At 35.8% G+C, this 22,424-nt stretch overlaps 1 protein-coding gene across 2 annotated transcripts in view; it reads left to right on the forward strand.

Moving 5' to 3' along the window:
* GABRA2 (gamma-aminobutyric acid type A receptor subunit alpha2) overlaps positions 1–22,424 on the forward strand; it is a 130,758-nt gene that overhangs the window by 49,408 nt on the left and 58,926 nt on the right. For both annotated transcript variants that reach the window (XM_081518963.1, XM_081518869.1), the window contains 2 exons: positions 1,294–1,361; positions 21,267–21,487. In XM_081518963.1, coding sequence (XP_081375089.1) covers positions 1,294–1,361; positions 21,267–21,487 — 289 coding nt within the window. The remainder of the gene's footprint in view (positions 1–1,293; positions 1,362–21,266; positions 21,488–22,424) is intronic.

Consider the following 22,424-nt stretch of genomic DNA (forward strand, 5'->3'; position numbering starts at 1 on the left):
GAACACCATACTATGCTTTGGCACAGAGTATTGTGGAGAGTAGAATATATCATTAACAAGAAAACAGTTTTAAATTAATTCATGACTGAGATCCAATACTTTGTTTACCATGTGTACTCAGGAGCCAGATTGTGTGGGTCCTAAAACCTGACTGTGTCTATTCTACAGAGTGTGGGTCTTGGGGCACATTTCCTTAACTTTCCATATGTCAGTGTTCAAGTGTATTGGGATGATAGCAGAGACTCTATCTCACAGATTTGTCACGCAGTTTATTATATTTTAAGACCTTGGAAGAGTAAGCATTCAGTCTACTCTGTTATTTCAAAATTCTTTTACTTTTTCTTTAGTAGATACTATATCCTAAACTTAGTTTGCTGTCTTATGGTTGTGAATTAATGTCCAGTATAATGTTAAAATATTTCATGATATTGTTTGTGTAGAATTACACATTTGTCATTTAACAGTTGAGGCATTAAGTTCATGATGGTAGAAATTAATGATGTTATTTTGTTCTTATAAGAATATTGAAAGGGCTTTATTTTTAATTTTTTACTTTGAGCTTTCTCCCATCACCATTTGGCTTATTTAAAAATCAAAAATCTAAATCACCTGTTTAGCAGAGCAATCCAGTTAATTATGCTATACTTTATAAGTTACATAACTTCCAAATCTAATTCAATTTAATTTTAGCAGTTCAGGCATTCTTAAATACATTTAAAAACAATCTGTTTTGGAAGTAATCCTTGTGATTAATGAATGTGATTTGCTTTTTTGTGTCACTGAATGATAAACCTTTTTATATTAATATGAATTATGTTTATTTATAGTGATTAGCAATGTGTTTGTGTGTTATTGAGAAGATACAGTAGTTTACAGCCTACAAACTAAATCTCTACCATCGTGAAGTACTATCTGAAATATTTGGTTTAATGATCAATTTTAGGACTGTATCAAACAGTAAGTATAGTAAGTGTATTTTATTTTCTATACTGATACATTTAAGATAGTTTCTGATAAACCATTCTGAGCTCAAAACAAAAGGCTCTAGTCAGGTATAGTTTCCAAAAAGAATGGCATAATTTTTCTGGGCATTTAGCATTTAGGACTGTGAGACCCTAGGGAATAATTAAGCCATATAGCCATATTTGTTGGTTGTGAATATTGAAAAGAAAGCAAACAGCAATATTCCCGTTTATCACAGAACTTTCTCACCATGCCATGTTCTTGACCCCTTCTCTCGCCTCTGATTCTCATAATATAATATCTATGTTCAATCTCTTTTTCTCACACCAGACAGTATTACTGAAGTCTTCACTAACATCTATGTGACCAGTTTTGGCCCTGTCTCAGATACAGACATGGTAAGTTTCTCAAAATATTTTTACTTCGTATAACGGGAAGTGTGGGAGATAATTCAAAATAAACATATATTTTTAGTGTTATAGATTACGTATCTGTCTCGTGCCTGTTTTGCCTGTTTGCTGTGGTTAGTCGCTCAGTCATGTCTGACTCTTTGCAACCCCATGGACTGTAACCTGCCAGGCTCCTCTGTCCATGGGTATTCTCCAGGTGAGAACACTAAAGTGGGTTTCCATGCCCTCCTCTAGGGGATCTTCCCAACCCAGGGATCAAACCCAGGTCTCTCACATTGCAGGCAGATTCTTTACCATCTGAGCCACCAGGGAAGCCCCTTGCCTGTTTAGTCTGCCCAAACACATGGAGAATTAAGGCTGTTAATCTGCTTGTAGAATGGTGCACCATTCTAATTTAAGTGGTCAGATTAACTCTCTATATTTTATATTATTTTCAAAGCTTTCTACCCAGGTACAGTGTGGCAAACAATTGTTTAAATAAAGTAATGATATTACTGGGAAGCATTTTCTAAGATTAAAGCCCCTACTTGACTTCCATATGTCTGTACAGTTTCATAGATGACTGCTTCTTACAGGTTGTGGTCATGACCAGTGTTACAAATGGAAACCTTCTACTGGCATTGAGTAAGGTGGATATCTAGTCATACTGGTCATATCAATAAATACAATACAGGTGGCAGAGGATGAGATGCTTAGATAGCATCACCAACTCAATGGACATAAATCTGAGCAAACTCTGGAAGATAGTAAAGGACGGGGAGGCCTGGTGTGCTGCAATCCATGGGGTTGCAAAAAGTCAGACACAACTTAGCATCTGAACAGCAACAAACACTCCTCATTTATAATAGGTACATCTAAATCAATCTAGGAAAACTAGAATCTTAACACTTGAATTCTATGGAACTGGTCTTTATTTTTCTTTAAAATGAGATTAGTAGAAGAGGGAGATTGGTCTGTTGGGTTAGAAATCAGTGCACTAGACTAGTCATCACTAAATTCTTGGTTGAGCATAAGAATTTTATTAGTCTACCTATGGCATCTTCTACTGCTACCTGTAGTGCTGTACTATAGAAATTTTTTGTGTAAATTATTTTTCATCCACCTTTCTTGCTGTCAGAGAATGAAAATTAGAGGAGATGCCCTTGTCCCAGGCTTTGCCTGGCCATCCTCTATCATGTCATCCTCCCCAGTTTATTCCTTTTATCTGATACCCATGGGGAAGGATGACAGGCATGGATGTTTTCCATCTGGATAAACAAGGGTTTAAAACTAAAGGTTTTCCATTCTTGCAGATGCTCATAAACAAGATTGGCCAGTTTTTTTTTAAACTATACTATAGTTGATTTACAATATTGTGTTAGTTTGAGGTGTATAGCCTAATGATTCAGTTACTTTGTTTTCAGATTATTTTCCATTATAGGTTATTATAAGATATTGAATACAGTTCCCTGAGCTATATAGTAAATCCTCATTGCGTATCTATGGCATGTATAGTAGTTTTTACCTATTAATCATATATTCCTCATTTATCCTTCCCCCACCTCTGTTAATCATATGTTCCTAAATTATCCTTCCCCTTTGGTAACCTTAAGTTTGTTTTCTATGTTTGTGAATCTGTTTCTGTTTTGTATATACATTCATCTGTATTATTGCTTAGATTCCACATATAAGTGATACGATACAGTATTTATCTTTCTATCTGACTTACTTCACATTATACTTAGTATAAAATTCTCTAGGTCCATCCCTGTTGACGTAAATGGTGATATTTCATTTTTTTGTGGCTGAGTACTATCCCATTGTGTGTGTGTGTGTGTGTGTATGTGTATGTCACATCTTCTTAAGCCAGTTTTCTATTGACAGACACTTGGGTTGTTTCCATGTCTTGGTTATTCTAAATAGTGCTGATATGAACATTGTGGTGCATGTGTCTTTTAAAATTAGAGTATTTGCTTTTTTCCAGATATGTTTCCATGAGCGGGATGGCTGAATCATATGGCAACTCTTTTTAGTTTTTTGAGGAACCTCCATACTGTTTTCTATAGTGACTGCATCAATTTACATTCCTATAATTATACAATTCATTGGGACATGCCTACCTTTCCTTTTGGAGTTAGTTATACCAATTTTATCACAAAAATATGTTTTTCTTCCATCCAGAGCCACTTCTCTGACCTCACAGTCAGAGAACTTGATGAACTTGGATGGCTGAAGATGTCAAGTACAAGAGGGATGAAAGTGAAAGTGAAAGTCGCTCATTCGTGTCCAACTCTCTGTGACCACATGGACTATACAGTCCATGGAATTCTCCAGGCCAGAATACTGGAGTGGGTAGCCTATCCCTTCTCCAGAAGATCTTCCCAACCCAGGAATTGAACCAGGGTCTCCTGCATTGCAGGCAGATTCTTTACCAACCGAGCTATCAGTTTTGGGGAGGTGATTGATACCAAACACTGTAGATCTTTGAAGTTCTTTCAAATTAATATGTGAAACCTTAAGTGCTTTCCCCCCAAATTCAACTTCTACATTAGTTGGCAGTAAAGCTAATATTTCTCTGCAGCTTGTCTTAGTAAATGCTCCCATGTATTAGAGACACAGAGATAATGAACACCCGACCTCTGTGTGGAGCAAAGTGCGGAGAATCAGAATTGTACCAAGCACAGTTGAAAGAATAGCAGTATATTATATAAATTATGGTTCTTATATGGTTACTTTTAGTGTTTTATTACCAGCCAAAACAGAAAGGCAAATGGTATAGAACCCCAAAATATCAAAGTTTTCAATGTTGTAGATTTTGTGTAGTGAATATTGGTGCTAACAGTACTGTGTTAAAGTTTTTGTTTGTTCATTTTGCAAAGTGAATTATTTTACCTCAAAAAAATATATATATCAAAATATATACTTTTCCTAGACACATAATGTTTGCTGTTTGAGGGCTTTAGACAAACAGTGATGTATTTTTGGCAAAATGTGTGAAGTGACTCTTTTCCAGTGGTGATAATGGATTAAGCTAATTCTCCTCCTTTTGTTCTGACCATTCTTTGGGATTACTGAAGCATTTAGAAAGCTGGTAACTTCAACTCAAAGTGGATTAAAGACGACTATAATACCTGAAATCATAAAACTCATAGAAGAAAATATGAGAGATAAGCCCTTTGACACTGGTCTTGGTGATGATTTTTTTAAACCTGAAACAAAAGCAAAAATAAACAAGTAGGACTTACTGTATCAAATCAAAACCTTCTACACAACAAAAGAAATCAATAAACTGAAAAGGTAATGTACAGAATGGAAGAAAACATTTGCAAATTATATATCTGATAAGGGGTTAGCATCCCAAATATATACAGAACTGCCACAATTCAACAGTAAAAAAGCAAAACAAAACAAAACCACGATATAATTTAAATAAGAAAGAAAAACTGAATAGACATTTATTCAAAGAAGACATGCAAATGACCGACAGGTATATGAAAACACACTCACCATCAATTATCATCAAGGAAATGTAAGTCAAAACCAGAATGAGATATCGCCTCACACCTGTTAGAATGACTGTCATCAAAAAGACAAGAGATATACAGCGTAATATCATTTATCCACTTATATGTGAAATCTATAACGTAAAATAAACTAGTGAATATAACAAAAAAGAAACAGACTCAGAGATATAGAGAACAGACTAGTGGTAACCAGTGGAGAGAGGGAAAGGAGGAGGGGCAAGATAGGGGTACAAGATTAAGAAATACAAACTACAATGTGTAAAATAATTAAGCTATCAGGATATGTTGTATAGCATATCACAGGAAATATTGACAGTATTTTATGATAACTTAAAATAGAGTATAAACTTCAAAATTGTGAATCATTATGTTGTATGGATGAAACATATACATCAACTATACCTCAAAAAAATTTTTTTAAAGGCAAGAGATAAATGTTGTTAATGATATGGAGAAAAGGGAACTTTTGTGCATCATTATTGAAACTATAAATTGGTATAATTGCTATAGAAAACAGTATGGATATTCCTCAAAAAATTAAAAATGGAACTACCGTATTATTCAGTAATCCATGTCTGGTATACATCCAAAATGAAAACAGGATCCCCAAGAGAAATCTACACTAGTTTTTCTGTTTTGTTTTGTTTTTGGCCACCCTGTGTCGCTTGTGGGATCTTTAGTTCCCTGACCAGGGATTGAACCCAGATCCTGGCAGTAAAAGCACTGAGTCCTAACCACTGGATCACCAGGGAATTCCCTGCACTCCTGTTTTTATTCACATTTTTCCAATAGCCAAGATAAGGAAATATGATATCACACAGGGAGAATAAAATCTTGGCATTTTTGACAACATGGATGGACCTTGAAGGCATTAAGTGAATAAACCAGACAGAGAAAGACAAATATTGCATTGTATCATTTTCATGTGGCATAAAAAAAGTCATACCACAGGGAATAGATAAATAGTTGTCAGTGTGGAAAATAAGGAGAGGTTGGTGAAAAGGTATAAACTTTCAGCTACAAGACAAATAAAGTCTGAGGCTCTAATGTAAAGCATGGTGATTACAGTTGATAACACTGTACTGAGTAATTGAAATTCACTAAAAGAGTAGATTGTTGCTGAAGCTGAAGCTCCAATGCTTTGGCCACCTAATGCAAAGAGCCGACTCATTGGAAAAGATTCTGATGCTGGGAAAGACAGGGTAAGAGGAGAAGAGGGTGACAGAGGATGAGATGGTTGGATGGCATCACTGACTCAATGGAAATGAGTTTGAGCAAACTCTGGGAAATAGTGAAGAACAGGGAAGCCTGGCTTGCTGCAGTTGATGGAGCTGCAAAGAGTCTAGACAAGACTTAGCAACTGAATGACAACAAAAGAGTAGAGCTTAAATGTTCTTGCCAAAAACAAATAAACAAATAAATAAATATGAGGCGATGGATGTGTTACCTAACTAGACAGGGGGAGTCATTTTACTATGTTCCTTCAAATATCTTATATATTTTTTATCAATTATATTTCAGTAAAGCTGAATTTTTTTGAAAAAAGAAACTGTCATCATTTAGTGTTTCCACATAGGAATTCCTTCCAGGCATTTGATGGTAAATTTATATATTTTTACAAATCCTAAATTTTGGGAAAAGGCAAATAAGAAAATGGGAAAAAGCGTTTTAATTGTCCTACAAGAATCAAAGATTTGCAGAAGGAATCCACTGATGTCAAGTTGAAACCCAGGGTAGGGAATGCTGATGTGTGAAGCTGAACACTTAAGGTTAAGGACAGTGTGTCCAGAACTGGGACACAACTGTGTCTGAGTGAAGCTGTCACAATAAAGCGGGCATGCATCTAGCAGTTGTGTGTTTGTGGTCCTGTCTGCTGCTGTGATTCTTAAAAATGAAATACATATTAATAAGATATATGCAAAAATAAATAAAAATAAAAACTGGTAGCTGATGTTAAATGCGTTGTCATTAGCAACAGAGCAAATTTAAACTCTCTCATGTCTGAATTGAGTTTAGAACGTTGGTCTTTTTAGTGACTTTAGCCCAAGAATTAAAAAAAAATTAACAGGCTCAAGATAAGCTTTCATATTTGGGGAGATACTGCCACATATTACATTAAATGTGAAAATGTACTCATTTAGTGCAAACTCTGTAGGATGAATTGAGTTGAGTAGAACTGTATTTGGCAACATTTAAATTAAAAAAATCATATATTGTTTTGTTTTCTTTATGTATTTTGGATTATGTGTGTATGTATGTGAGCACATGCACTTGTATACACTATAAATTACCCTAAAATGAAATATATATTTAACATCTCTGCACCCTCTTGAGCTGCTCAAGGCCTTAGATGTTTTTTCCTAGCATGTATTGTCCTCAAATCACCTAGCCTAACATTGTCCTATAAAATTCTCTTTGGTCATGTCAAATTTTCTACCTGATTTCCATCTTTATGTACCTTGTTTACTCATTACTACCAATAGTTGGCTTCAGGACAGCCTAATTAATTGCGAGACCATCAACTGGGCACACACTCTATCATCAGTGTCCAGTTAGAGGAAAGAATCCATAATAGCAATTAGAACAGGGAAAATTTAATAAAATGAATTATTAATTCGGACAAGATGGTTAAATAAAAACGTAAAAGGAGACTCTAAGCAATGTAGATTTAGCAAAGGCAGAAAGTGCCGCATCTGCTTCTGGGGTAAGCATCATGAACAAGGAAGGAACTCAGGATTTGGAAGGGAGTCCTTTCCCCCAAAGCCAAGATTTAGAGCTCACCGGAGAGGACTTTGTGCCTAGAGGAGGGTACACCTGCCACTGGTGAAGAAACAGCTGGGGAAGAAATGTATGAAGGTACGTGCTGGAGCTGGTCAGAGGAATATCGTTCCTGCCGGCTGAAAATTCACAGCATGGCAGTCCTTTGAAGCTGAACCAAAGGATAAAAATGCAGCTAAACTAGGAAGAGAATCAGGAAAGAAAGCCCCCTTTCTTTGCTAAAAACATGGCAGTATCCTCTAATAACAAGGCCTAACCTTACATGAGCTGATGAAGGAGCAGAGTGTACAGAGTGCTTCTCCCATGTCTCGAAGAAAGGGAAAAGAGGATGCATTTGGAGCTGAAGGGTCATTCACTAATAGGTGTATATCATAGTGTGTGATATGAAGAGGATTTTGAGGGAGAGTCCAGAGATAGTTTGATCACTGAACAGCTGCTGTTTGATATTTGTCCAAATCTAGAGAAGAAAATGAAATTTGCTTATTCTATATACACGTGTAACACAGACACGGATACTTCCTCATCTTGTAAATCTATTAGAGAAGGCAGAGCTTAATTTCAACACATGTGAAATAGAAATGACTTGGCCTTCATGTTGCTCACATGGAATGATTTTCGATTGATATTATTTTGTTGGAAAATGAGGAAAACAATGAGGAAAAGTTTGAATTCATGTTAGCATGGAAGGCCACGTCAGGAAATCAAACTTACGTGTGCTAGTCTAAGGATAAAGAAATTTATTATGATACAGAGGGGCAGGATACTCATGTTATTACTGCCCATACATAAAACTGGATATGAAGGTATCTAATTCATATATTACAGAAGCAGTTTGTTAATAGGTAAATAGTAAAGAATAAATTTAATTTCACTTTGGGAGACTTAGCTGGTACTCTTATTTCTATGCAGTGTGCATACTCAGTAGCAGAACTTAAACTCCTAAGTCTGCCTGTGCAGGTCAGTGATCAGATTTGTTGTGACATTAGCCTGAGAGGAAAAAGCAGCCTAGCAAAAAGAATTAAGACCCAAAGGAGCAAACACACACACACACTGCTGTCTCAGAATCATTAACTAGCATAATTACCCAAAGAAAGTTGCAGACCTAAATTATAATTAAAGTTTCTAATTACAGTGTTTGCAATTAAGTTGATTTTTTACAAAAATTCAACTTAAAAAAAAAATCATGAGTAAGAAGGTAAACTTGGGAATGTACTAGTAGTTAACTGACAGGGTAGGTAGTATCTAATTGCACATTTAAGCAATTTATAACTCCTCAGTGTGTGTTTTTTCCCTTTTTATTTGGTCTGCATAGGAGGTCTTTTCCCATTCTAGTAAGCATTTTCACTATGTGAGCATATTCTTCAGACATAAGTGGTACAGCCACCAACTATGGCACTGAAACCTAGACTAAGAACCTCAGCCCAAGTGGTTATCTCTTGCACTGCTAAGTATTAGGGTTAGGTTTTAAACAATGGACACTTTGAAGTCATCTCAAGATTTCTGATCTAGAGTTTACCATTAGGTCATTAAGAAGGAGGAAGTCAGGTGTGGTAACCTTGGTTTATTGATCATATAGATCCCCTTGGTTAAATAATTGTCTATCTTATGAAACCACAGAGTACATTATCTCTTAGAAACCCCAAAAGTTATTGGGATATTATGTAGCTCAGTAGTTAACATCATGACCTAAATCAAATTCCTTACGATTGTACAGTGGAAGTGACAAATAGATTCAAGGGATTAGATCTGATAGACAGAGCGCCTGAAGAACTATGGATGGAGGTTTGTGACATTGTACAGGAGGCAGGGATCAAGACTATCCCCAGGGAAAAGAAAGGGAAAGAGGCAAATTGGTTGTCTAAGGAGGCCTTACAAATAGCTGTGACCAGAAGAGAAGCAAAAGGCAAAGGAGAAAAGGAAAGATATACCCACCTGAATGCAGAGTTCCAAAGAATAGCAAGGAGAGATAAGAAAGCCTTCCTCAGTGATCAATGCAAAGAAAGAGGAAAACAATGGAATGTAAAATTAGAGATCTCTTCAAGAAAATTAGAGGTACCAAGGGAACATCTCATGTAAAGATGGGCTCAATAAAGGACAGAAATGGTAGGGACCTAAGAGAAGCAGAAGGTATTAAGAAGAGGTGGCAAGAATACACAGAAGAACTGTGCAAAAAAGATCTTCATGACCCAGATAATCATGATGGTGTGATCACTCACGTAGAGCCAGACATCCTGGAATGGGAAGTCAAGTGGGCCTTAGGAAGCATCACCATGAACAAAGCTAGTGGAGGTGAAGGATTTCCAGTTGAGCTATTTCAAATCCTTAAAGATGATGCTGTAAAAGTGCTACACTTGATACACCAGCAAATTTAGAAAACTCAGCAGTGGCCACAGGACTGGAAAAGGTCAGTTTTCATTCCAGTCCCAAAGAAAGGCAATGCCAAAGAATGCTCAAACTACTGCACATTTGCACTCATCTCACATGCTAGTAAAGTAATGCTCAAAATTCTCCAAGCCAGGCTTCAACAATTTGTGAACCATGAACTTCCAGATGTTCAAGCTGGTTTTACAAAAGGCAGAGGAACCAGAAATCAAATTGCTAACATCCATTGGATCATCGAAAAAGCAAGAGAGTTCCAGAAAAACATCTACTTCTGCTTTATTGACTATGCCAAAGCCTTTGACTGTGTGGATCAAAACAAACTGTGGAAATTCTTAAAGAGATGGGAATACCAGACCACCTGACCTGCCTCTTGAGAAATATGTATACAAGTCAGGAAGCAACAGTTAGAACTAGATATGGAACAAGAGACTGGTTCCAAGTCAGGAAAGGAATATGTCAAGGCTATATATTGTCACCCTGCTTATTTAACTTATATGCAGAGTATTTCATGAGAAATGCTGGACTTGATGAAGCACAAGCTGGAATCAAGATTGCCAGGAGAAATATCAGTAACCACAGTTATGCAGATGACACCACCCTTATGGCAGAATGTGAAGAAGAACGAAAGAGCCTCTTGATGAAAGTGAAAGAGGAGAGTGAAAATGTTGGCTTAAAACTCAACATTCGGAAAACTAAGATCATGGCATCTGGTCCCATCACTTCATGGCAAATAGATGGGGAAACAACGGAAACAGGGGCAGACTTTATTTTTTGGGCTCCAAAATCACTGCAGATGGTGACTGCAGCCATGAAATTAAAAGACCCTTGCTCTTTGGAAGAAAAGTTATGACCAACATAGACAGCTTATTAAAAAGCAGAGACATTATTTTGCCAACAAAGGTCCATCTAGTCAAGGCTATGGTTTTTCCAGTAGTCATGTATGGGTGAGAGAGTTGGACTATAAAGAAAGCTGAGCGCCAAAGAATTGATGCTTTTGAATTCGGGTGTTGGAGGAGACTCTTGAGAGTCCCTTGGACTGCAAGGAGATCCAACCAGTCCATCCTAAAGAAGATCAGTCCTGGGTGTTCATTGGAAGGACTGATGTTGAAGGAGAAACTCTAATACTTTGGCCACCTCATGCGAAGAGCTGACTCATTTAAAAAGACCCTGATTTGGGGAAAGATTGAAGGCAGGAGAAGGGGATGACAGAGGTTGAGTTGGTTGGATGGCATCACCAACTCAGTGGACATGAGTTTGGGTAAACTTCGGAAGTTGGTGATGGACAGGGTGGCCTGGCGTGCTGCAGTCCATGGGGTCACAAAGATTGGACACGACTGAATGACTAAAGTGAACTGAACTGAGTTAACATCATAGGGAGGTTAAAGAATGATTACATCTTGATATTTGGTCGAAAGTTGATATTGAGTTTAAGGTGTTAATCCTTAGAAATTGACATTTGGAAATGTGTCCAAATAAGGAAAACTGCTAAAAATGTGGCAAATACTGTATATCAAAGGTAATTTAATAATATGAACTCATTTTAATGCCAGAATGTAGAATTTGACTACTGTAAAGTTATTGATCTTTTGGAAACATGACAGTTAGATTTAGGCAACATTCAGCTGTGTTTTTTAGCACCCTCCTAGCTGGAGTTTTTAATAATTTTCCTCATAATGAGATTCATAGAAATGTGTTGGTATCAGTTGAAGTATTTATTTTAAAAGTTATTTCCTAGGCTCGTTCTAAGATCTGTGGAATCATAATTGCTTGATGTAGGGCATGACAGTCTGCCTTTTAACAGGTTGTGGTATTCAACTCTATGCTGAGGGAAGCCAAAAACCATCATAGGGTTGAAGGCTTGGGGGCATTGGATAGATGATGGTACTATTCATTGGGATATGGAATATGGGAAGAAACGTTTTGTTTGCTTTTGTTTTTGTGTCTGAGAGTGGGTTAATACAGAGGGCATGTGAAGAGTCAGATTTTCTGCAATCTAGTAATTTTTATTAGAGGGCAAGAAAAGGAAAAAAAATTGTTTGAAAGCTTCTGTTTGCCAGGCAAGAAATTTTTGCAGACTGGGTCAGGTAGAAAGACTGAAGATAAAAAAAAACTGAAAAGATTTAAAGGATGTGATAGAATTGACAAGCTTTGGTGACCTATTGGAGGTAGGGGTTGAAGGAGAAATATAGGATGATGGTTTGGGAGCATTGGATGGATGATGATACCATTCACTGGGATATGGAACGTAGGAAGAAAAGTTTTGTTTGCTTTTGTTTTTGTGTCTGAGGGATGAATGTTTTGGACATATTGGCTTGAGGTCTTTGTAAGAGATTTAATTGGAGATGTCTAGGTAGCAGGCATAGATCGAGCTTAAGAGAAAGGCTTATAGTGCAGATGGCTCGGGAGTCATCTGAAAGCTAAAACCGCGGGTATACATGAACTTGTACAAGGAAAGAGATTAGAGTGATATGGTAATCATGCTTTTACAGAAACTCTAGAATAGAGGAGGATTAAAAAGACTGTGGAGGAGACTGAGAAGGAGCAACCAAGGATGTCTGTCAGAATGGAGGAGCATTCCCTTCTCTCAACTAGACTGTGCTTTGATCCTTAATAATCAATATTGAAGAGCACTGCTTTTCTTTCCTTACCAGATGCAATGATGTTTAGTAGTTAGGTATCTATCAGTTACAGCCCTCTGTCCAGGTAGGATTCTGTGTCCTGAAGGAGGTATGGTTCATTTGGTGATGGGATGAACCCATAGGTTTTGCCCTTAGTGAAACCTTATTTAGGGAGTGGGGTAATAGTTACAGAAAAGAATGTAGATAAAGGTGGTTTGACTCCAGCCATTACTTTTCTGCAGCAAGAAGCATTGTAGGAACTAAGCACATGCAGTCATAGTTCACATGACTGCCTCTGGGGAGAGCATTCCTTTCTAGTCCCCCACGCTTTTGTACAAACTAAATAACAAACAACTGTGGCTTCTGAACATGAAGTGATTTTTAAAATAAAACTTGCAGTAGTTGCATGTTCTTTCCCAAGGTTACAAAGGTGGGGCCTGTCTTTTACGGAGAACTCTGCAGAATTTATATGCCATGAGGAATAATAGACACCATCACTAGTGTATGCCCCTGCATTTTCCAGGAGAAACCATTACACATAGATGACTGTCAAACACAGAAGGTCTGAGGTGCCATGGGCACTTTCCCAAAGGTTAACTACAACACCAGGAGAATGTGGTTTTAATGCCAGTGCAAGAGAGCATTCATTACAAAAGTAGGGAGAAAACAACAGTGTCATAAATTATGGTAAAGCCAAGGAAAGGATTTAGCTGTGTCATTAGATTAAGAACAAAGAGATATTTATTGATCATGGTAAAAGCAACCAGATTGCAGTGGGTTGAGGCATGTGGGAGGTGAGGAAATGGAGAAAGGGCGGAGGCAACATTTTTAAGCCGCATGGTTGAGGTGAGGAGGGAAAGCAGAGGGCAATAGCTGTAAGGCACTATGACTGTCAGACAGGCTTTTTTTTTTTTAAGTTGCATTGAACTTCTTGCTGTTCTCAGAACCTGCCATTATCTTTAACAACTCTGTGGCCTTGCAAATGTTTTTCCCTCTTCTTGTTATGCCTTCCCTCCTGCTTTGCCAACTGGAGAGCTTTCATTTATTCAAAGCCAAGCTCAAATTTCATCTTCCCTGATGTTTTTCTAGTCTGCTCCAAGCAGAGTCAATTCTTCTTGTCCCCATGCTCCACAACATGACTTTGACTCCTTTTGATGAACTTGCATGCTGGATTATAAAACTTTGTATGTCTTTTTTCTTTATTGCAGCCTGAGCTACTAGAAGGCATGACTTGTGTTTGGTCTTTTCAACCAGATTTGCTAAGTACACACTCTGTATCTGTCAGTGTTGGGAGCTGAATACTTAAGTATAAGCAGTGTTTCCCTTGTGTTGTTCACAGTGTAATGGGGGGACAATTAAGGAAAAAATCATCAATCTTAAAACAGTGTGGTCATGTTTTTATTGAAGTATTTATGGATTGATATGGTAGTAGTGAGCATATGGGTAGAGGATGTCTATATCTGAAAAGATTTCTAGGAAAAAAAAGATAGCAGAGGAGGACAAAGTTTGGCCAGCTACGTAATGGGATGAGTGTTTTAGCACAAAGTGAAAGAGCTTGATGAATTTAGTAAACTTTAAAAGTTCAGTGTGACTGCAGCCTGGAATGCTCTTCGGGATTTGGGGGAGAGGAGACTAGAAAACAACTTAGAACCAAATCATGAAGGGCCTTATAGCCAGCTGCCCCAAAACTCCCTAAAAGCATCTCCAAATCAAACTTGAAACATAGTAAATTTCTGTTACCACAGATCTTATTATCTTGTGGCTTTTTCGATATGTGTCAGTATGTTTTAATACATAAATATTATATAGAAAAAGCCTACTGTGATTAGTTTAATATAGTCACATAGGCATAGATACACTTACACATTCACACTGCACACTTGTGAATGTAAGGATTAGGGGATTGCACTACCATCTGCCCCTGCTGACATCTTTCTCCTTGTGTACCGTTTGAGCTGTTATGGCCCAGAATCCTTGTTATTACACTTAATTTCCAGTGACTCCTCTCATTTGTTTATTCATGGACTAATCAGTGTTTACACCCTATGTTCTGGGCGGTTAGATACTGGTGATGCATTGAAGAAGGTGGTCATTGTCCTTGTTCTCAATGTGGAGTGAACACTGCCGGACACAGGGGTTGATAGGGAAGAGACTGCAGGGGAATTCCATGAGTTTGGGTTGTAAGGTGAAGCATGACACATGAGGCCCTGCAGTACCAATATTGCTATAGGCAGAGTGTATGGAAGATTGCTAGGCATGAAACTGGGGAGGTAAAAGAGGGAGAGACCATTGCAGGGCTTTGGAGGCTATAAGAAAGCCTTTGCACTTCACCCCAAGGGCTTTAGAAATTCAAAAGCAAACTTAACAGCACTTCATTCTATGGATCTTCTTTCCCGATATCATGGACTATCTAGGGTGCTCCTTGTAGCTTCTGTTCACTCTCAGTCCAGTCCAATTTAAATATCAATATATTATGCCATTTAGAGCTTCTCTCCTCTGCTTAGCCATAGTCACAGTTAAGGGTTGCAAAGTGGCTGGTGGGCTGTGATCGACTATTCTTCTCCTCTTTCTGGGTCTTTCTAGAGTTGAGGCAATGAAAAGGGAGATTATAAAAAGGAAGGAAATATCTTTTTTATTGGTAAACATTTTTCAGTTGTGTTTATTTTTTATCAGAATATAATTGCTCCAAATTGTGCTAGTTTCTGCTGTTCTCTGAAGTGAATCAGCCATATGCATACATACATTCCCTGCCTCTTGGACTTCCCTCCCACCCTCCCCATCCCACCACTAAAAGGAATGAAATAGGGTCATTTGTTGAGATGTGGATGGACCTAGAGTCGATCATATACAGTGAAGTAAGTCAGAAAGAGAAAAACAAATATCATATATTAACACATTTATGTGGAATCTAGAAAAATGGTACTGATGAACCTGTTTCCAAGGCAGGAATACAGACGTAGACATAGAGAAGAGACATATGGACATGAGGGTGGGGAGCAGAGGGTGGGACGAATTGGGAGATTAAGAAATATCTTTTTACTTAGCTTGTTCTGTAGGTGGTTCTCTCTTGGCAGTCAGTGACATTTGTATGGCTGTTAGATCAATGCAGGGCCTCTCATGGGGCATGCATGTGATTTCCTTTCAATGACCTCTTTATTATCCAAAACGCCAAAAGCGCAGGTGGTTTATTATTTTATAGTTCTCTTGTGGCGTCCTACTTAGTCTCTGCCTCTGGCGCTTTACCTTGTGACCTTTCACCGATGGGTGTCATTCTGTTGTCAGGCCACCCTATTCTTGAGTTTGGGGAGTTGGGGAAGAAGGCTACTGCGAAGGTGATTTATACTAGGCTATACCAGGCTACCTTCTTTGAAGTCCAAACTGTTTGTAAGAATTTTACACGTATTATCCAATTTCATCCTTATAAGAAATAAGTTGTATAATTGCCACTCTTTTACAGATAAGTCAGCTGAAATAAAGAGAGATTAAGTAACCTGCTCAAGGTCAAGTACCCTGGTCTACTTGACTTATGAGCCCATGCACTTAACATCTATTTCATGTCACTCAGCTTATTATTGTTGTTATTTTTCCATCTTGTGTTTGAGTCAGTTTTAAATATGGAAAGAAGACTTTGACAATTTCAAAACTCTGATTCTCAACCTGCAACTAAATTCTTCCTATAACTTTCCATGGCACATGACTGGAGTCTATTTTTTAGTCTATAAAGAAGGAAATTTCTGTCCCACCTCCAAGGATTGTTTTTATGTATGGTACAACAAAAAGAATATAGTGTCAGGAAACGTAAGGTTTGAGTTCAAATGTTAGATTTCTTTCTCTTTTTTAATGAATATGACTTCTGAAATATTCCCTACCTGTGAAATTGAAATACTGCTGCATATTTAATAAGGCTGTAATGAATTTTAAACAATACATTGTGTCGAAATGAATTGCAATTGACATATTTTAATTATTAATAGTTTTAAGTACTTTGATTAGATATTTTAAATCATTTACTGTTAGAATGTGAATCTTTAGTAACAATTTCTAATTTGTAAACTTGCCAGGCATCCAGTTCCAAAGAGAAAGCCCAGACATCTTGCCCATACAATAGTCCAAAAATTCAGTAGCTGTGGTGAGCTTCTTTGCATAATAACGTTTTATGATGGGTACTAATTGGGTTTATTGACACTGTTGATCTGTTCTTAAGCTTCTTACTTTTTGCAATTTTTGCAGGGCTAATACCAGGCTAGATTCTTAATTCCCACCCCTTTGAGTACCAACTGAAAGTGTTGGAACATTCTTGTATAGTCTCAGGATCTTATTTCTTTAATTGCTGTATACCTGCCTCATAAGCCGCATTTTTCTTCATGATAAAAGAAACACAGATTGAAACTTAAAGGAGACTATCCTTTAATAGCAAAAGGGTATAATGAAATAAATTTTGGTACTTTAAAATACACTCAGTAAATCAAAGTAAATGAAAAATCACTGCAAGAGCAGTCCTGCAATTTGGTCATGTTTTAGTGCGTAGATAAAATTCTTAGAAATTGGCTACAAGCACTGGCTTATAATTAATGTAGCCAAGCAGTAAGAAATATGCTATCTTCACTAAGTTAATGTGTCCTTGAGATCATATTTATCCAATTAACTGTGCAATAGAGAGTGATATCCTATTTGCAATACATTTGATGGAAATAATACTTAGTGGCAGTAAAGACATTGGGCTGGAAAACGCATCCTTGTCTGAGTTCTGTCCCTTACAAGCTTGGAAACAGGGCAGTCACTAAATTTGTTTATAAATCCATCTATAAAACAGAGATGTTTGATTAAATTTCTCTTAAAGAGTTTCTCAAATCTTCAAGTGTATGGATTCTTCCACTCTTTCGTCTCCCTTAACAGTCTCATGTGTCCTGTACACCAGCCAGAGGATAGCTGCATGCTGATATGTCCTTATGAAACTTTTTTGTTTCTTTCTAAATTTGCTCCTTAGATGTTTGTGTTTTCTCTGAGTAGTTTTGTAGTTTATCTTGGTGTTATTTATTTCTTTAGAACCTTGGTTCAAGGGACCAAGTCTTGTTTGTATGAAGAAGCTGTACTATTTGTACTTCTCTGGCAATTTTCTGGCAACACACAAATCAAGTCATTATTTTATTAGTGTATATTCATGACAAACTTGAGGTTTATTTTAAGAAACCTTTCAAGAATATTCTTTTCAAATACTGAGAATGTGAGTTGTATGTGAGTTATATATATATCAAATTAAATATGCAAATAATTTGTTTGGAAATCCTGTTGTAACTTAGTGGATATGCAGTACATATTATTCAATTGAAATATCTTCTTTCCCTCTATTTTAATCTTGAAATCAAAACCACAAATACTAGTGAATCAACTGTACTTATTTGTTTACATATCTATATGCTTTTGTACTAATACATTGAAGTATTCTGAGAAGCACAAAACTAGAAATTGAAATGAGATTAATTTTAAATATATATTATTTTCAGGAATAATCATTATGTAATTATTAAAGTAGATTTATTTTTGCTCTACTTAATATTTTTATTCCTGAGAGTATTTTAGCAATTACTATGTTTAAATATGCTTTATTTTTATATATCTTGCTTAAATAGTTTATACTATAGCAATCAGGATCTGATTCCAAATTCATATCATTTTAATACTTGTCTCAATAACTGCTATAGGTGAAGAAAGAGACATAAATTCAAGTTTAAGAAGTGTATTATTGGTTACTGGTTACTGAACCGTCATGCCAATTTTTATAAAACCCATCCACCAATTCTGTATATACGTCTTCATATTCTGGATGTTTGGTTTTCAAAACAACTTAGTATTTGCAATGTCCTTATGCTATCATTAACCAGTATTTCATGGTACAACATGTGTTTCAGATGAAGCTCATCATTAAATACAGTGGGTTTAAACCCATATTTTAAGTATCTTTACTGAAAATTATAAATTTGCTTTTGCATATTTCTCTGTAGTTCATGATTTTTATGTGACTAATGAAGAACTCATATTAGTCATAGAAGTGATATTCCCTTTTCTTGTTGTCCACTTGGATTGTATAATTATTAGTGTTTTCTTTAATCCACGGTATCACTTAGCAGTGATTTTTAGAGTCTATTTTCACTAGAGTTAGTTTAATCAAAACTAGATATTATAACTTGAAAATTTACTTGAGTACAAATCACAGTACACTGAATGTAGATGAGATCAGCATCCCTTGACCATTGCCTATTGTAGCTTCTTCTCTTCCCATAGGATGGCTTACCCACATGACTATCCATTTAGTGGGAGTGGACATAGTGAGAGTACCAGTATCATAATATATATTATTTACTAGCAAAACTTCATTTACTTCTTATATTTAGATAAGGACTCTAAATATAAGAAGAAGAACAAAGGTATAACTGCAGTATATGATGTTGCAGTAATGGAAAGCTTTATGAAGTAGTAAAGATAAACAGACTGTGTTTCTTCCAGGTGTTCACGGGACTGGGAGTGTGGTTGAGAGTTGAGTTCTTGACCCAGGCAGGTAGAGTGCTTGCTTTGTCTGAGGAATGGCAAGGTTAGGAATTGTTAAAATTTCCTAGAGTGTAACATGAATGTGCCTGGTTGTGGGGAGGGGGAGAAAAATGCACAGGCACTCTACCTAGGATGGCAGAGTACACTTGGGATGCATTGAAGGTTCAAAAACAGTGTTCTTAAAAATAGTTTCAAAATATTTATGGCTGAGTCTCTTTGCTGTTCACCTGAAACTATCATGACATTGTTAATGGGCTACACTCCAATACAAAATAAAAAGGTTAAAAAAAAAACAGAAGGAGCTCACCTGAAACTTACTGTTTGGAAACCTTGAGTATCTCCATGTGAGGGGTCTATAGGAAAGGTTTGCTACTATTAGCAAGAATTTCTGAAACAGATAAACATCCCATAGTTTTATAGAAATAAATAATTTGAAGTTTTATAAAAAGTTGTAAAATATATTCATTTACTGAACAAGTAAATGTCCAGTGTGCTCACATCAGACATGGATTTGGCAAAACCACATTTTCAAAGAAACATTTACATAAAAACATACCAGACAGCAAAAACTTATAGGGTCACATATATGCCTCTGGTCAAATCATGTTGATGTATGGCAGAGGCCATCACAATATTGTAAAGTAATTATCCTCCAATTAAAATAAATAAATAAATTTAAAAAATTCATCTTTTAATCTAGTTTTTTTTTTAATTGAGCTATATTTCTATAAATTAAACTTTAAAAAGTGACTGAATCACAGTGAGGGTAGATTAGGTGATGATATTTTCTACTAAGGTTTAGGACCCAGAGCCACTCTTTACTTCTGTCCATACATCATTACCTGACTACTTATCTTCATGCATTCAATGTTTGAGGAATTGTTCAGAATCATTTACTTCAGTGAGGTTTTTACAAATGATTTGATATTGTCATAAGTATGTGACCTTTTTAATGTCCTTTTCTAAACAGACAATTTTAGTTGAGTGAAATTGCCAATTGCTAAGGTGTTTATTTTCAAACATGTGATCGACTGTGGCTTTGTGCTCAAAGGACAGTTTCTGAATTTCCAGTCTCAGGGGCATAACTGAACATTTTAGTTATTTATCATGAAAGTGTTTGCACAAACATACATTGACCAAAATTTTAATATCTAATAAATTATCAGTATTGATCACAATTGTGAATTGTACATATTTAAAATGTATGCATTCTCTTATCCTAAGAAGGACAGAGAGAGAATGAGAAAAGGGAGGTGGGGAATGATAAAGAGAGCGGATGAAAGAGAGAGAGAAGGATTGAATAAATCAACTTAAAGTATTGAAGAATGATAATAGAGGAATTGATCAATAGTTGGTCTGTATGAATATTTAAAGTTACATTGTAACCTGAGGGTGTTTGTTTGCAAAACATTCATATTTTTAGTATTCTCATACCTTGTCAAAGTATTTTCATTACAACTAATTCATAAAATAAACTTTATTAAAATCATCATCTCCTAACAATTTCTTGTTAACAATATGATATCTCATCATTTTTTAGGGTTAAAAAAGCAATAAGATATTTTTTAGTTTCTTTGGCAACAGAGAATGTCATTTAGATCTGACAGTGTGTATGTTTAAGAGTTTCTGTTTTTCTCTTCCTTTTTAATTTTTATTTTTTGCTACTGAGAATCAGGCTGCCTGCTTATTCATTCTTGAGATAAGTGATTAAGTAATTTGGGACAAATCCACCCAGACTCTGCCCAAGCATGCCCCTTCTCCGAGTAGTTTTAAACCATACAATGCAGTAAAGCAGTTTGACTAAGACTTTATTCAACTGAAAAAGGTCAGAGAAAGTATTTCTCATTTTCTTTTCATAATGTGTAGCTAGTTGTGTGAATATACATGCTTTATCCTTTTGTAAGTGGCAACAATTATTGATAAATATAAAGGAATGATTTTTCAAAATTCACTTCTCAAAATAGTTTTCTCTGTTTTTAAACTATATTATTACTTTTTTTCTAATTTTATAGTACCCTTGTATCTAAAATAGTTAATATTTGCAAAAATTCTATTTTCTATTTCAGGAATATACAATAGATGTTTTCTTTCGACAAAAATGGAAAGATGAACGATTAAAATTTAAAGGTCCTATGAACATCCTTCGACTCAACAATTTAATGGCCAGCAAAATCTGGACTCCAGATACCTTTTTCCACAATGGGAAGAAATCAGTGGCACACAATATGACAATGCCAAATAAGCTTCTCCGAATCCAGGATGATGGGACCCTGCTGTACACAATGAGGTATATGTTTAGATCTGATATGTTGCCTTTTAATACTGAGGAATCTGTGTATTAAGCAACCAGCCAAACTAGGTATCAAGTACTAGCAAGTTGAATACCTTTATAACATATTATTGCAATAACCAGAATATGTTTTGTAAATGCTTGAATATTAAAAAGCAAAGATAAAGTAGTATTTATGAGTTTGAATCTCATTTTAGTGTGTTAAAACTTAAAAATTGCTTTAGCTGTTAAAAATTTATTTATTTTTTTTGACAATTTACTTTTCATACTACATTGGAGTTAAGTACAATTTTAACAGTATGGTATAAAATTTTCTTTATACTAGCATGAAGTTTTATTTTTAATATCTCATGAACTATTCCATCAAAATTTTAAATCCTTTTTTTTTTTTTTAGCAAATTTCACTTACTATTTTGATTCTCCTTAGGAAAGAAAAAATACTTTTATAACTTCAGAGGTGCCTTGTAACCCCAAGTTCAGATGATACAATCTTAAAAATTATCTAAAGAAATATATAGTTGCTGACTCTAGCAACTATTCCATTTTAACTCTTCTCACAAATTAATCTTTTAAAATGTTATGTAACAAGGAAAACAATTACAAATCTAATAAAATGATGTATAATCTAAATGTAAAATTTGATAAAGACTTTGTATAAATAAATAACTTTCATCAGTATTATATATAGACAGATAATGTACTCCGGGCACTTGATGTATTATTGTTTCATGTGAAATGTTAAGTGGTAAATTTCAGTTGTGAAAGTTCTTTAAGAAGGGACAATATGCAGTCCTGATCTTTAAAGAAAAAACTTTATTTTTAGTTTTATTACTAAATGACCATTGTCTACAATGGAAGCTACCTATTCATTCTGCTTCTCTTGTTGAATCTTGCAATACAGATATCATATCCTGCTTGGTTTTACACATTAATC

The sequence above is a fragment of the Giraffa tippelskirchi genome, chromosome 1, assembly GCF_054371585.1.
Source record: "Giraffa tippelskirchi isolate mGirTip1 chromosome 1, T2T-mGirTip1v1.2.pri, whole genome shotgun sequence".
NCBI classification, from domain to species: Eukaryota; Metazoa; Chordata; class Mammalia; order Artiodactyla; family Giraffidae; genus Giraffa; species Giraffa tippelskirchi.